The sequence below is a fragment of the Fundulus heteroclitus genome, chromosome 2, assembly GCF_011125445.2.
Source record: "Fundulus heteroclitus isolate FHET01 chromosome 2, MU-UCD_Fhet_4.1, whole genome shotgun sequence".
NCBI classification, from domain to species: domain Eukaryota; kingdom Metazoa; phylum Chordata; class Actinopteri; order Cyprinodontiformes; family Fundulidae; genus Fundulus; species Fundulus heteroclitus.
In genome coordinates this window covers 13,672,457-13,688,311 of record NC_046362.1, presented here as the reverse complement: position 1 = coordinate 13,688,311, position 15,855 = coordinate 13,672,457, and the positions used below count along the sequence as shown (strand labels likewise).

The following is a 15,855-nucleotide window of genomic DNA, read 5'->3' as shown; positions in this document are numbered from 1 at the left end:
TTCAACTAGACAAAAACTTTCATTTTTGATTTTTTTTAACCATTCAGAAGTGGAATTGCTGGTGTACCTCTGATCTTTGTTCTGCTGCATAACCGAAGAGTTTAAGGCCATCCAATGATAGCCGGTCATTCTCATTCTGAAGGTGTGACGTTCTTGGGGATCATCAAGGTGTTTTCATACAAGAGACAGCATTGACTGTGTCGTTTTTGGTCATCAACTCATCACTTCTCCATTTAACCCAGTCCTTTTCTCGTGGTTGAATCATGAACACTGATGTTGTTCTGGGTACTTTTGTGACCTGCTGGATGAGTTGTTGACACACTGTCAGAGGAACTGGTTGATCAGATATTCCTAGGAAGGTTCACCAATGTTCCTGTATTTTCTCCATCGTTGGATGACTGTTGTTTCAGAAGCCTTAAAGGCTTAGAAACGGCTTTTCAACCCTTTTCAGATGGCTGGATGTCAAAAACGTTCCCATAAATTCTCAAATTTCTTCAGATTGAAGCATGATGTGTTCCTTTTTGAGATCTTTTCACCTCACTGTAGTTCCAGTGTTTCCCACATGTAGAGTATTTCCAAAGTCTTCATTGTGGATCTGACATATTTATATTTAGCACTATTTTGCTGTTAATTCATAATTTTCATAAATTCATAATTTTCTTATGAATTATTTTTTACATATTTACCAAAATAAAAATCTCCACCCATTGTCTACACCTGCTTATCCTTAAAGGGGTGCTGGCTCCATCTCCAGTGGTCATTGGGTGAGAGGTGGGGTACACCCTGGACAAGAATACAGTCTCTTACCTGACTATGTTAAAATGCTTTTTTTTATAATGTGTAATAGATGTTTAGTCGCTCTGATGCTTCACAACTGAGTGCTTCCCTCTGAACTCAATAATTTCAAAAATAAAAAATACAGTCCTACTTTATCACGATTCCTCACTTGAAGGCTCCTTTATGAACATTAATGAAAATGCAACAGAAAAACGGCATATATTTTAAAATTCTTTATTCATAAACTTGATGCAAGTTTACAAATTACTGTACATGGTCAAAATATCTTCAAATGGAAACTGAAAAATAAACACAAAGTAGGGTGAGCCAAAAGCAAGACTTGATCATTTCTTTGATGGTGATAGAAAATTTAAACGATAGAGATACAGAGGTTTTCCAACACAGTCCAGGTGGGGAAGTGTGGAGATGTGATCACTTCATGGCTGTCAACCTTAAATCCTCTTTGTTATCCCCTGTGATCAGAGTTTTGGCTTTTCTAGAGGCATTTTTTCATATGAACGAAGGCTCTCCAGCAAAAGTTGTCAGTAAAAAAGCCAAAAATAAAACGTATGGTGTAGATATTCTGTGCCAAACACAAACTGGTCAGTGGAGGGACATTTTCTGAAACCAATAGCAAAAACTCTCCGCCCTCAAACACATCCGACAAATGTAACAACAGAATATGAAGCGAGAAATATAGATCTTTTTTTTTTCCTTCCTGACTTGAAAACATTAAGATCACATGTTCCTATTAGCACTTCTCCAAAAACATGGGTGCCAGCTATGCGAACGATCTGGAAACATTTGATTGCACACTAAAACTGGGAGTAAACAAAGCAAATATTACAGTGGCTATTGAAGAGGTCATCATGCTACAGAAATCCCACACCCCGTTAGGGTCTTCAACTTTCCTGGTCTGGATCACAGACCAAAAGAAAGCGTTTTTTTTCTTCTTCTAAAACCTTGTTTCAAACAACAGTGCTTGATGAGCAGGCCAAACATCAGTCCAACAGAGCACTATTTAAACCCAGATAAACCCAACACAAATATGCATGAACCTTCTCGCGAGGATCGTTGATTACCTGAGTTGACTTTAAGACATACTTTTGCAGAAAATGTTGACAAACTGCAGAAGGACCATCAGATTGACAGATACAGTGTGTGTCCCTGTGTGGCACATTGTATCAATAAGGTCAAAATGTTGAGAATCTTGTTAGGATTTTAGATTTCCATCACAATACTACCCCACCTTTCCAATTGTAACAAAAACAAAACAAAAAAATACGTTTTGTGCAACATTTTTACCGGCCATGGGAGCTTTGAAGATGACGCTGCAGCGTCGCTGCAGAGAGGAGGGCAGAGCAAGAGTGAACCAAGATGTGGGCAACAGCAATAATCCTGAAAAGCTGTAATTGACCGACAAGGTGTGGCTATTAAACAGGAAGTCAAGGTTTGGATGTTTCTAACAGAGACAGCGAGAAAGGATCAGAACAAAGAGGTCAAAGACAGAGGAAACTGGTGACGATCACGAGACGTACGGCGGAGGAAAGTTCACTCGGCTCGCTCCAACCCTCAAAACTACACAATCTTTAAACGGAAGCGCTGCATCCCGCAGACCAGCTGTTTGCCTTTCTGAAGCTGTTTATAATCAAAACAGCAAAAGTGTGAAATACGTAATGACCTACACCTGAAATAAAGTATTTTTTTTGTACAATCATAGTCTACTTAAAGAAAACGTAGTTTCATAGCTTCAATGAAGGACATTGACCAGTTGGAGCGCACTAAAGAGATTTTAAGGTTTGATCTGGGCAAACAGATTGTATAAAAGTCAACGGGCCCAATAAGGGATTAGGAGCAAAATAAATGTGAATACAAAGTAATTTTCAGATAATACAAAATTAAAGGAAATTACACATCAGATTTAAGCATTTTTTAATGACAATTTTAGCTTTAATTCAAAGAAATATTTACCTACAACAAATTAGAATGTCATACACCACAGTTGCAGGACATGGAAATGAAGTAGGCTGCTTCGGAGAACAAAACGTTGGTACGAGGGACCTAAATGGCAATATGTGGGTAAGAAAAAAAAAGAAAAAAAGAAAGAAAAATCAGGGAACAAAATCGATAAAAGTGGTCTGAAAAACAAAACGTCTTTCTGCATGTTGGTTGAGACGCAATTAGTCTGACACAAAGAAAGCTGGGAGAGTTAGAGATGAAAAAAACAAGAGGGAATCAAGAACAGACCCAGAAGGTAGTGGCGCAAGACTGCAGAAAAGCGAGGAGAGGAAAATTTAATTTAAACTGAACTAGACGAGTGGAGCCGTTTAATAGCCACGCTTTGTCAGACAAAGACGATGGACGTCTTCAGCTGGTTGACCGTGCGGAGCGGATTCCAGTTCTAAGGAAGGGACTGCTGTCAGACCTTTAAACTAAACCAGGAGTGCGACTCCTGTACAACATGCTGTTAACTCAGAGCAGAAAGGACTTCAGGTGTCGGCGTCAACCTCTATAGCCAAAAACAGAAAACTCCACCAGAACTTTGAGGGCCAAAAGCAGAAATAAGGCAGAAGGAGCCCTCCAGCTTCAATGATAGGCCTGTCAAAACGCATCCTCTGGTAAAATATCACACGTCTTCCTATGCGTGACCGGCTGAGCCGCCGATCTTCTTTCAACAACACTGAAGCATTTTGATTTCTACACTTCATAAAGTTCGACAAGAGCCGAGGGGTAAGAGAGAGGAGTGGGTCGTCTCGGTTTTAAGATGCGCTTCCAACATCTGAAATTTGCTCTCTTATGGTCTACGATGTTCAAATAATGAAAAAAAAAATGTCTAAAACAATATTTGCATTTATGTACCTGTTAATTTCCAAAAGAAAAAGCCTAATCACAGTCAATTTCAAAACGGGTGCAATGAGATGCCACTTCAAGAGCTTCGGTTTTGATCTTTTTTTTTTTTTAAAGAAAAAACAAAACAAACATCATTTAGACAGAGAGGGTAATTTGACTGTGGGGTCCCACTTTGACAGAGCAGCTAAAAATGTATTTCCCCACATCTAAAGGAAGAAAAACCTCATTTTCTCCTTCTCTCCCCCCCAAAAATAAAGAGAACATTTAGAAAACTGGACAAGTGTTACCCTCACATTCTCCTCCTCACTGAGACACTGAGGGGGCAAAAGAGACCAGAGTTTTAGTCTTTTCCGCAGCAGGGCGAGAGAATACTTGTCAGATGAGGCAGCGAGATGGTTTCTCTGAGAAAGATGATATATTCCCAGTAAGTCAGAGAGGGAAAATATTCTGAAGCAAACAAGATGACCCAAAGAAATGTTCCCAGTGCATAGTGGTGGCCGCTCCTTATCCGTCCTCTTTAGGTGGTGTGTACCAGCCTGGAACCACAACAAAAAAACCGTTGTTGGTGGATTTTTGCAAAAGCTATTTAAGACTCCAATTTATTTTTTTTAAACATTTACATACCGTTCTTTTCATGAATCTGCACGAGGGATTTGTACGACTGTTGTGCTCTGGCAAGATTGTACTGGTTCTAAAAACACAAACGACAACCGTAAGAGACAACAAAAATGAACAATCTTCTTTGCAAGTACTTCGCCTTCAGTCTTGGAGGTACACTAGGTTCAGCTATTCTCACTTGCAGCGCCGTGCAAGAATATCCGTACCGCTTATCCATCAGAGAACTACAAACTGGGCTCTATTGTGGTGGACCAACACAAAGTACATCGAGGTGCGCTGGTATTTTTCGTATGCCGTAAGGTTTTTCTCTCTCGTCGGATCGGAGGACCCTCTCCCATGTGTCTGCTGTGCCACTCTTACATAGAGGGTCAGATTCGTGGAGCAGTAGCTGATAGTTCATAGTTGTTAAGACACAGACGGACATTTTACCAGTGCACAAGTTAAAAAGTCAGGATATCATTTTGTAACCTAACCTATCCCTGACCGGCCTTTATGACGCCGTTTGCTTCGCGGGTGTTGTCAAAACAAAACTCAGAGGACACAATACCTTATTGGCTCCAAACTGGACTCTGGCTTTGCCTTTAACCAGAGTTGCATTTATCTGCATAATGACAGACTCTATTGAGTAGGCACTGCTCCAGCCCTGAAAACACACACAGACGAACAAATGAATGGAGCTCTTTGGCTACTAGGGATGAGCCAAACTTACAAATGTTAGCGATTCAGGCACATACCTGTTTTGTGAGAAGTTCCATGCACAGCGCTCCTCCTCCCAGGACATAACTAAAACAAACAATGTTATTAATTAATGAAGGCACAGCAATAGCTTAAATAGAACAATAGTAAAGGTCTGAGCTCCAGTAATATGACAAGTGGTGGCATTTCATACCCTCCGGAGAGCACAGGAGAGACAACCCGTACAAAAGGGGGGTCAAAAGGAAAGTTATCCTGTGAGATAAAAACATGAGTTTAGGGAAATAATGTCCAGCTTTCTCCCTAAAACAACATAAAAACATTTTCACTTGACTCACTTTATAAGAGAAATTGAGCAGAATGAATTCCACTCCTTCCTTTTCTTTTAAAACCTGCAAGTCGCTATGCAATGGACTATCTGGATCTACCCTGAAAGGAAACACAAGTCAGATCCAACAGATTAGACAATACCTTCAGAGGCAGTTCATTAAAAACACAAAAACAATAAAAAAAAGAAGCCACAAGCAGAACTTACTTCCTTAACTTGACGTGCCATTCATAAAGGCTGTCATTGACTAGTTCGACCGAATAAATACCTGAAAAACGAGCGGTGAGAAAAAAAAAGAAGCTTTTTATTTCACCTTTTGTAACATGTCAGAATAATAAGAGGCACAATTAAAGGATAACCCCCGTACTCACCTGTCTTGTAACTCTGCGACCTGTAGATCTCCCTGAGTTCCTTCATTAAGCGATCCGAAGCTTGCACTGAACCAGAGACTGCACCCTGCAATGTTAACGAGGAGGTTAATTAAAGGGCTTCCATACGGACGGGTAAGTCGTTCCAAGGAAGGAGCCCACCGTTAAGCACAATAAGAGTATAGATAAAAACACACAAGATAACAACCTCTCCACTCTGTTAGCCGCTCTAAGCCTGTTATAGAGCAGCATTAACAGAAGAGGCGCTTACATTCAAGTGATCTTGTCTCTGGTTTTTACGTATTTTTTCCAAGATGGCCAGATTTTCTTTTTCTATCCCATCGTCTTCTGACTTTTTGCCCTCTGGGGGCTCCTCTTCTTTCATCTCATAATGGTCCAGGTCTTGGTCCAGGTCTATGTCCTGCTGCAACACACCGACACCAAGTTAGAACGTCAACCGGATGAGTGAGCCTTTCGTAAGGCGACTAGGCTAGAAAGACAGAAACGTTTGTAGGAACCTCTCCCATTTCCTCCTCCTCTTCCTCCTCAGATGTCACCTCGTCCGTCGGGCCATGCTGTCGGAGCGTAAAACATCACAAGTTAATAAAGAGTGAACGTGTGACGGGGACGAACGCGCACAGAGCTCCTGTTTCCTGGGCCTACCTTACGCTCCTGTGTGATGGGGCAAGCAGGCAGAGGCTGGTCCAGCATTTCCACATCTGGATGTTGTGGCAGATTGTAAAGCCGACAGAGATCACAAATAAGCCGCTTCAACTGCTGAAGAAGCTAGAAGGTGCAGCGAGATAACCGATTGTTACTAAATGGGAAATAACCAGTGTTTTGTTTTTTATTATTAGATGTACAAGATAATTCACCAACGTACCAACGTGCTGCCTTTCCTCACATCCTCCAAGCGCTCCAACACCTCAGTCAGGCTAGGATCATCGGAGTCAACAAACCATATTGGGGATGTCGAGGGGTAGGACTCCTGTAACAGAGGTAATGATGGATGCATTTAGTGACGGCTGGTCATTTTTTTACCCGTCACGTTTGAAGGTTTGGTCATGTCGTGGCAAAAAGCAGCCACCTGCCGAGGGACTCTTCACGCCCGTTCTGACAAATGCCTTGAAAGTAATGATCCTATTAGCTGCTCTGTGATTACAGGGTTTCCCTAAAAACCAACAAGCAGCAGGCCTGTCATTGTGGATCGACCAGGAGTCATAATCTGTCCCATTTCATAAGAGTCGCCCAGACTGAAATCAATAAAAAAAAAAAAAAAAAAACGCAATCAATAAAAAGGCCATATTATAGTTTCCAATTAATATACGATTCAAATACAATTAAACATAAAGTTGAAGCATTTTAGCAACCACCTCTTCCTTAATCAAACTAATGATCTATCACGTATATACGACGATGCACAATGCACTGCAAAAATAGAACTAAAAATAAGTCTTTTTTTTTTAAACTAGTGTATTTGTCCTTGATTTCAGCAGATAAATAAGATTATCTGCCAATAGAAAGAGTAATTTTAACCCTAAAATAAGATAATTAGACATACTGCATTTGAAATAAGTTAATGAAGATGAGTTCTTCCTATTTTAAGTGCAAAAACCTTATTCCACTGGCAGATTATCATCTTATTTACCTACTCAAATAAAGTACTAATACACTAATTTCAAGAAAAATTTTACTTATTTTAGTTCTGTTTTTGCAGTGTGGTTGCGTAAAAGGAGACAAAATTCAATTAAATTTTATTTATTTAGCGCCAATTCATGAAACATGTCATCTCAAGGCCCTTTCCAAAGTCAAATTCAATCAGATTACACAGATTGGATCAGATTATACAGATTGGTCAAAAAAGTTTCCTATTTTAGGAAACCCAGCAGTTTGCATCAAAGTCCTGACAAGCAGCATTCACTCCTGGAGAAGCGTAGAGCCACAGGGAGAGTCGTCTGCATTGTCCATGGCTTTGCAGCAATCCCTCATACTGAGCAAGCAGGAAGCGACAGTGGAGAGAAAAACTCCCCATTAACAGGGAGGAAAAAAACTCCAAAAATTGTTTGTTTACAAGCACAAAATGTAATTAGGTAGAGACACGATGGCAGCAGATGAGTAGAAAACACAAGTATGACAACATTTAAATGACACATTGAAGCTTCTGTGATACTGCTCCTTTTCATGCCATTTATATGTGGGGTGGAAAAAAATAATGTTACAATAGCATAAAACGTGATAAAACAAAGAGCCGTGTCTTTGAAGTTTGGGTGTCGCTCATTATGGGCCCCGGTTTTTCATAACGCATGTACACTGGGATAAAAGGTCTGAAATTCAGTGTCAGGAACAGGGGAGTTACGTTTATCAGGAAGTCATCATTTTTACAATAATTCAGGTTCAACTGACAGTTAGGAAATTAAAGTTAAATGTTTTGAGAGTTTCCCTCAGGGGGAGAAATCCTTGGCTAAATTAAGTCCAACTGGGGTGAACGGCTGGAGTTACGCTGCGTTCGAGTCGTGCTGGGCGCTGATCTGCGGGTTGCTCAGTGTGAATGGCACCTTCAGGGACCGTTGCTTTTCTGACTCGGAACTGGGAAAACGTGACTTCTGAGCACAACCAGAACACACCGACCGACGGTCAGACGGAGCCGTTCCAACCCTTCAGGTGAGTAAAGGGTCTGCATAGCATAGCAGAAGATTACAGATGGAAATATGGGCTCATTGCTGCGGAGCTTTAGTACGGCTGCTGGGAATTGGGCAGTAGCATATACATGTTTAGGGCTGGGCGATGTGGCTTGAGAATAAAATTATGCCAAATCCAATTAATAGACTTTTTCCCCCTGCTTTTCATTTCACTAAAAATAAATTATTTTAAAAACTCGCTTTTATGCCAAGCATCTCGTCGACCTGAATTCAAAGTGCAGCTAAATACAAGCAGTGAAACAAGATGGCGACCCTGCCATTGTAAACATTGAAAATATGCCCAGCCCTAACGTGTAGTTAGTATGTTGCGATGCTTATAGCGAGGGGATTTTTCATTGTCTACCAAAAAAAAACCCCACAAAAAAACAAAAGAAAAACAAAGAGAAAACATTCTGGGGCAGCACGGCACCGCCGGAAATTAAACTGACCCATTTACCTTAAAGGTAGTTATTTCCCTAACCCTCCGAAACACATGGCAGATATGCAATACAGTCACAGGGGTACGGACTGGCCCTTTATTTTTAATAGTGACGAATTTTCTTCAAATGTGGCACTCAGTTTCAGTTTTATTGTGTTCAGAGTGACACAATTATTAAGTAAAAGTGGCTAAAGAGTTTTTTTTTTCCTTTCTTTTCTTCTGGCTCCGAGTTGTTTCAAACCAAATGTCTCAGCACAGACAGCCGCCCACTGAACAAGATGATGCGTCGTCAGCGTGCCGAGGAGAAATAGCACCTCCAGCATGAATGATAAGTGGCTCTGAAGCGTCGATTAGACCCGAGGCTTCAGTCAACCTCCGTTTATCCTCTTCAAGACTTAAAAAAAAAAATCCTTGTGCTTTAACTTGAATGTGATGACTGTCACCTTAAACACGGTGACAAACTCCATCTCTTATTTGTTCGTACGTGGCTCTGACTTTATACACAGTACATATAAACGTTAAATGTCCACCACAGAGCTAAAGATGGCAGATCACTGCTCTTTTAGCTTGACTTTGACGGCAGCGAGATTTTTCCTTGGACGGCACCCTTAAAAAAAAAAAATAATAATTGTGCATACTGTTGTTCCCAGCTGGCTTTTTAAAATGATGCGGCCAGATGCTGGACAGCCGCTCCGTTTAAATCCGTTCTCGATGGGTGACAACTTGCTTTGAGCCACTCGGGCATAACCTCGATAGCCTGTCCATTGCTGCGAGGCATCTGTGTTCAGCCTACGGTTTCCACAATTGCTCACACATTTGTCTGACTTCAAAGCACGCCGCTGAAAGAGCTGGTGGCGAGGAACGGAAAAAAACGAAAAGCTGAGAGCGCAGAGCGGGCCGAGGCTGTTGAGGTAGGGCTACATGAAGAAAATAGGTCACAACATGCCTGCTATAACCAAAAGCAGATTGAGTAAGCCTGTGTTTACCTATGTTTAGAAAATAAGAACACCCTCCCTGTTGATCTGGAGGCAGTGAGTCAACCCCATCAGTTGCAAACACACATGAAATCAGGAGGATTTGTCAAGCTATATATGATGAAAATCACCCAGTGAATCATCCCAGAAAGTATTAAGTTACATTTCTGCTATATTACCCTCTGCTTTACATCTATTACACAAAGCAGACGATAACACCTATCTTAGTAAACTCTTAGTGCATTGCATCCTCTCAGTGGGCAGACCAGTCATAACTATGTTCAGTGTTAGCAGAGTGTGGTCACTATTGTGGCAGCCCACCTATCTGAGCCCCTCACTGGGTTCTGATCTTCTCACTTTAGGTCAGATCTTTGACAGTTTGCTTTTTGGGGATAAACATGTGAAATCTTGGCAAGAACGTTTGACGTGTTTAAAACCTGCACTGCTTAGTCGACGGCATTAAATTGGCCGTCCAAACTTGGTGTTGTTTTACCACATTACTTTTAAATACCAACAGGTTTTAGGGTTTCCTCTTTTTCACCTCCGGAATATTGGCTAAATCCGTAATATCCTGTCCAGGAGTGACACTGAAAAGCTAGTCCATGCATCGGTTACCTCAAAGATGGATTATTGTAGTTTATTTTACTGCCAGGAGGTCCACAAAATACAGCTCAAAGCCTCCAGCTGATCTAAAACGCTACGGCAAGAGTTAGGGCTGGGCGATATGGATTAAAAAATAAATCTCCGATTTTATCATACCAAATCCGATAAATCGATTTTTTCCTCCTTTTTGTTTCATAAAAAGAAATTAAAGAAATTATTTTAAAACCTTGCTTTTTATGTCAAGCATTTAATCAGGGAGTTGACCTGAATTCAAAGTGCAACTAAAAACAAGCTGTGAAACATGCTTGTAAAACAAGATGGCAGCCGTTCCATTATAAACAATGAAAATATAACAAAACATTTGCTGCTAGTGGTATTACACATTGAGCTAAGAACAGGCTTCACTGCACTTGTGAACTTCAAACTAAGTTAAAAAAAAAAGTAAATAAGTGAATGAAGTACCTCGTATTTCCACTTAACAATATTTTGACAATAATTTTGCCTAAACATATATCCAGCATCACATGCTGTTCTCTTCATGGAAACCCAATGAGTGTATTGGCAAAATAAAATCCAGATTTTCCAAAAACGAAATCTTAAAGAATTGTAAATTCGAATTAATCGATTAAATCGATTTATCGCCCAGCCCTAGCAAGAGTTCTGATGAAAATTAAAAAGAGATTTCTCCTAACATAGCTTCCCTTCATTGGCTTCCTGTTAAATCAAGAATAGAATTTAAAATTCTTCTTCTAACGTATAAAGCCCTTAATAATCAAGCTCCATCATATATCAGAGCTCTGATTACCCCGTATGTTCCTAACAGAGCACTTCGCTCTCAGACTGCAGGTCTGCTGGTGGTTCCTAGAGTCTCTAAAAGTAGAATGGGAGGCAGATCCTTTAGCTATCAGGCTCCTCTCCTGTGGAACCAGCTCCCAGTTTTGGTCCGTGAGGCAGACACCCTGTCTACTTTTAAGACTAATCTTAAAACTTTCCTTTTTTATAAAGCTTATAGTTAGGGTGGCTTAGGTTATCCTGAGCTACCTCTGTAGTTATGCTGCTATAGGCTTAGGCTGCTGGAGGAAATAATGGCCACTTTCCCCTAACTTGCTACTTTCTCCTACTACTCTCTAATGTTGTATTGTTTACTGTTATTTCAATCCTTGACTTTATGTTCTCTATCTCTGTTTTCTTGCTTATAGGAGCTACAACTGGCTGTTTAGCGGTGACACCATCCTGCTGAGCTACTGTTTGTGTTCTCCAATAGATAATACACTTGGCCCCATTATTTCAGAGTTTAGCCCCATTTCTCTCATGAACATCACAATTGGCTGAGCTTTTATTACAACTAACTTTCATCCTCTGGATCTGAAAACTTACTCAAAGTTTATCTACTGAGCTGTGTTTGGTTCTTAGATATAACCACCTACGGAGCTGGAACTGCCCCCTTACTTTCCTCCCACATAGAAAGTAGCCCTAGATCAGTGCTTCTGTGCTCCTTGTTTGTGTCATGACAGACTTGTACAACATTAGGTTTGTGCAATACATTGCAAATCTATTATCCCAATATCTCCTTGTGCAGAAGCAATGCTGCAAAGAACTGCTTGGACAGTAATAAGCCTAATAGGTAGCAACAAAGCAATCAATCAGCAAGTGTTTGAAATCAGCCAATCTAACCTAGATCAGGACTGACTGGCCCCTGGTAGGGAAGACCTAAATTAAAAATGGAAGTCGGTACACAACTGCACTGCATCGTGGGATGCCTGGGCATCGTGAAACTGGCTTCTACTTGTTTACATATCCTTCATAAACAACGCTCTCTTTGTTTTCTGGTTGTAAAACGTTAAAAACACGCTTAAAATGTGCAGTGTCGTTAACTGTCACTTGTTCACAAGATCGCTTCGGGAAAAACAATGATGGATTGACATTGGGGGATTTGAGCCAAGGAGCTCGGATCTCTGAAATAATATTTCCAAATCGCAGAGGTCTGCAATTTTTGGCTATGTAACTTAAGAATTAGTGAATCAGACGCATCCTTTAGCTGTCAGTAATATGTTTAAAGTGGGTTTGCCTCCACATGGAAGGGAAGACAGTTGCAGCAGTGAAATAATCTAATTTTATAACTTGTTTTAGAGTTTATATAATCATACTTTTTAACCAGAAACTTTCAGGAAGCTCACCATAGCAGTAAGTACAGGTCAATCAGTTTACATAAACTTGTTTGTTGATTGCACTTTATAATCAACAAGGATTGATGTCCAAATCAATTAAAAGCTGTTCTCTTGAATAATATTCTGATTAATAAAAACATTAAGAGTTCTTGCTTTAAATAGACCTTGTTTACAGACATATTTATCTAGAGGCCATTTTTGTTGCTTGTGGTTAATGCAGAGAAAAGTCAAAATCAAATCATAATTTTGGTTGAAATATATCGTAGGCAAAATGCAATCATTTCTGCTCCGAGTTGAGACACAGTGGCTCTTTTAGCACCTTATCTGCACACAGATGAAACAGATTGATTTGTTGTTTGTATATGTTTAAAAAGAAATGATAAATTAAACTTTTTAGCAGCCTGCTAGCGCTAGCCTAGCCAGCTGAGGCTAGCAAAAATAACAGTAGTAAAGGAGAGACATTAGACATTACATCATAAATTGTCCCTCACTCCCTGGAGGTTATCGGTGATATTTCATTATAACTAAAGTAATTTAAATGTAATAATAGGCATGTGTGTTTCTCAAAGCTTGTTATACTGTTTCACACGTAGCTTTTAGCAGGCTACGCTAAAGCCAGCTAGCAATAGCCTAGCCAGCTAAGAGTAGTAAACAAAGTGAAAGCAAAGGATTGGTTTTGTGAATATTCCCTGCTTCATAGATAAATTAACCGGTAAGCCCCTAAATATTTACAAAATAAATGCAGAGCGGATGCCGGGCTTTAAATCCTTTTAAACACATTTGTCCGGCAGACACCAGAGCCGAAGAGGAGCACTGTGAGGTGAAGCTGTTGCTCATGTACATCTGAAGTGACGAGTTTTCTCTTTAAGACGGAAAATTCGGAGACCTTGGACCCGCTCAAAGCTGCTTTATCCGTGAACATTTCTGAATTATTCGCTGGTATGAAAGCTAACTCTAATAACGAGATAGAGAGCAAGCTTGGCTTGTGGGTGTGCGGTGGTAGGTCAGGTAAATCCTCTGTCCATTTAACACGCTCACAAGGCTCAATCCCACAGATCCAAGAGATTTTTTCGCGATAACGAGCCTTCTGAACAGGGTCAAGCTTATCTCTTTAGCATGGTCCATTTTTTAAGCACTTTGCGTCTATCTCTCACAGCACAGTATCCAGATCAGCAATGTAAAGAAAAACCAAGATGCCTTGGAAAATAGCGACCGCATCCCACAATGCATTGCAAAAATCAGGTGCCCTTTCGAGCCCCATTCATACATGTTTCTACAAGACATGGTTGGATTGTTGCAAAATGGATGGAGAAACGTGAGACCCTAAATTGTGTTACTAAATATTATTTTATTAATCTACTGTTTTTTTCCTTTTCATTTTCTTATTTTTTTTTTTTGCATGTTGAGTTGACAGGTTTTGGGTCATCTTATGTTGCTTTTTCCAAAGACCTATATATTAATTAAATTACATTTACAGAGCCACACACCTTTGAGAACTCAATATCAGACATAGTTTTAGTTCTGATAGATTCTAACTAAAATGGTACAAAGATTCCTGCAATTGTCTTAATTAGAAAAAAAATATAATTTCCTGCTATTTATAGCTCCCTCCCTAACACATCCAATTGTCTAAACCCCTAAATTCTGTCTGCCACGTTTTAACCGCTACAGTACACAACTCCACACTTGTTATGTTACTGTGCAAACAATAACCTCTGGGAGCTCCCAGTAAACCTGGTCTAATACAAGCCAAGGCTCCACCTTTTTCCTTTCAGCAGCCTTCTTCTTTAACACCACCATTGTGCCACTGCTTCAGTGTACTAATGCAACACCGGGGCCACGCAAAAAAATAAATAAAAAATAAAAATGAGTTGATTCTAACCCGAGAACTCATTTTTAAGGGAAAAAAAACCCCGAGAGAAAGCTGAAATGTGTGTTTGTGCAGCGAGAGACGGATGTGGTCAGGGTGTCAGAGAGCTTCTTCATCTGTGCTACCTGAAGAAGCAAAACAAAAACAACTGCTGTGACAATGGGGACATTCAGTTCTTAAATCTGTCGTCAGCACTTTTGGGATTTGAAGCTCGCTTAGTGTGAAAGTGACTAAAACACCCTAATAATAAAGAAAAAAAATTATATTTAAAAAAAAAATGGCGATGTGCTAAGAAACCATCTCTTTGTGTCATCAATTACATACATCCAGAAGAACAAGTCCCGTATCCCCCCCGCGTTGCGTACGCGGAGCATCTAATCGTTTCCGAGTATCAGGATAACATAGCCGCTGTATTACGTGTCCAAAAGTTGGCTAACGGGATCGGTCTATTTACTGGAAGGTAGAAAACAACATTCCATTAAACCGCGTCCAGTCTGATTACGACGACGCATTCATTAAAATGTTTCACAAAACACTGCGACGAGGCGAGAGGCCTCCGTGTTAAAACAACCCGTCCATTAAGAGCGGTAAATTAATTCAGTAGAAAAATAAAGGGGTATGTTGAAGCGGTAACGCAGTTTATTTTTGGCTAACAGAAGAGCTAGTTACTTTCGGTTGATATGCTAGCGAAAGCTACCGCGGCGTCGTTACTACCAGACGTTTTGGGTGGCATTCCCTGAATGTAACAAGCGAATTCAACCACTTCGCGGCATTATCTTTTCACAACGCAATCTATATATTTTTTTAATTACATATCAGTAAATGTTAAAAAGACACAAAAAGCGAGCACTTAGCTCGCAGTTGCGGTTGTAAACACGGTGGATTCGGTGGGAGTGATTAGTTCAGATGATAGTCAGATCGCTAGCTTGTGCGCAGAGCTGGCCTCAAACTCACCGTGATGTTGCAGTGGATGATCAGCAGCGTCTCTCTCGTTACGGTTGAATTGGCAGCCTCAGTTCGTCGGGTTTCCAGTCAATTAATTCGGAGACCGGCTCGTGGATTTGGGTCAAAAATCGACTCCAGGAACTTCAGCTCGGCCTTCAGCACCGGAAACCGACATCTTCTGTTCATCTCAAAGCAACCAGGACCGCTGGCGGAGGGTGAATTCAGGGCGGAAGCGAAAGCCGCAAGTGGAGTCGCCTCTTCCGGATCTCGCATGTTAGCGTGAGAAAAACAACAAAGAGTCCGGAAGACTGATGCTTTAGCCATCAAGAAGGGGTTTGCCGCATTTTACAGTGGCGTTTCACAAAAAGTGACGCATTTAAAAATAAAATAAAAAAAGAATCATTAGAATAGATCTCTACTTCGCGGGAATTCCCATTCACATGACAGTGGAAGATATAATAATAGTAAAAGAAAAATAAAATAAACGTTAGAGATGGGGGTAAAACTGTTGGTTAATGTACTCTGATGTACTCAACACAGACAC

The 15,855-nt window shown here is 40.5% G+C and overlaps 1 protein-coding gene across 1 annotated transcript; it reads right to left on the bottom strand.

Annotated features, from left to right (window-relative positions):
* Positions 1 to 995: 995 nt before the first annotated feature.
* LOC105938556 (ubiquitin-conjugating enzyme E2 Q2) lies at positions 996 to 15,584 on the bottom strand. Its single transcript, XM_012880343.3, is given in 15 exon segments — positions 996 to 4,163; positions 4,252 to 4,318; positions 4,793 to 4,888; positions 4,980 to 5,028; positions 5,135 to 5,193; positions 5,277 to 5,367; positions 5,474 to 5,534; positions 5,638 to 5,722; positions 5,906 to 6,058; positions 6,153 to 6,209; positions 6,298 to 6,420; positions 6,518 to 6,622; positions 15,321 to 15,377; positions 15,380 to 15,424; positions 15,426 to 15,584. Coding segments are annotated over 15 exon segments (1,239 nt in total). The 3' UTR covers positions 996 to 4,131.
* Between the last annotated feature and the right edge of the window lie 271 nt (positions 15,585 to 15,855).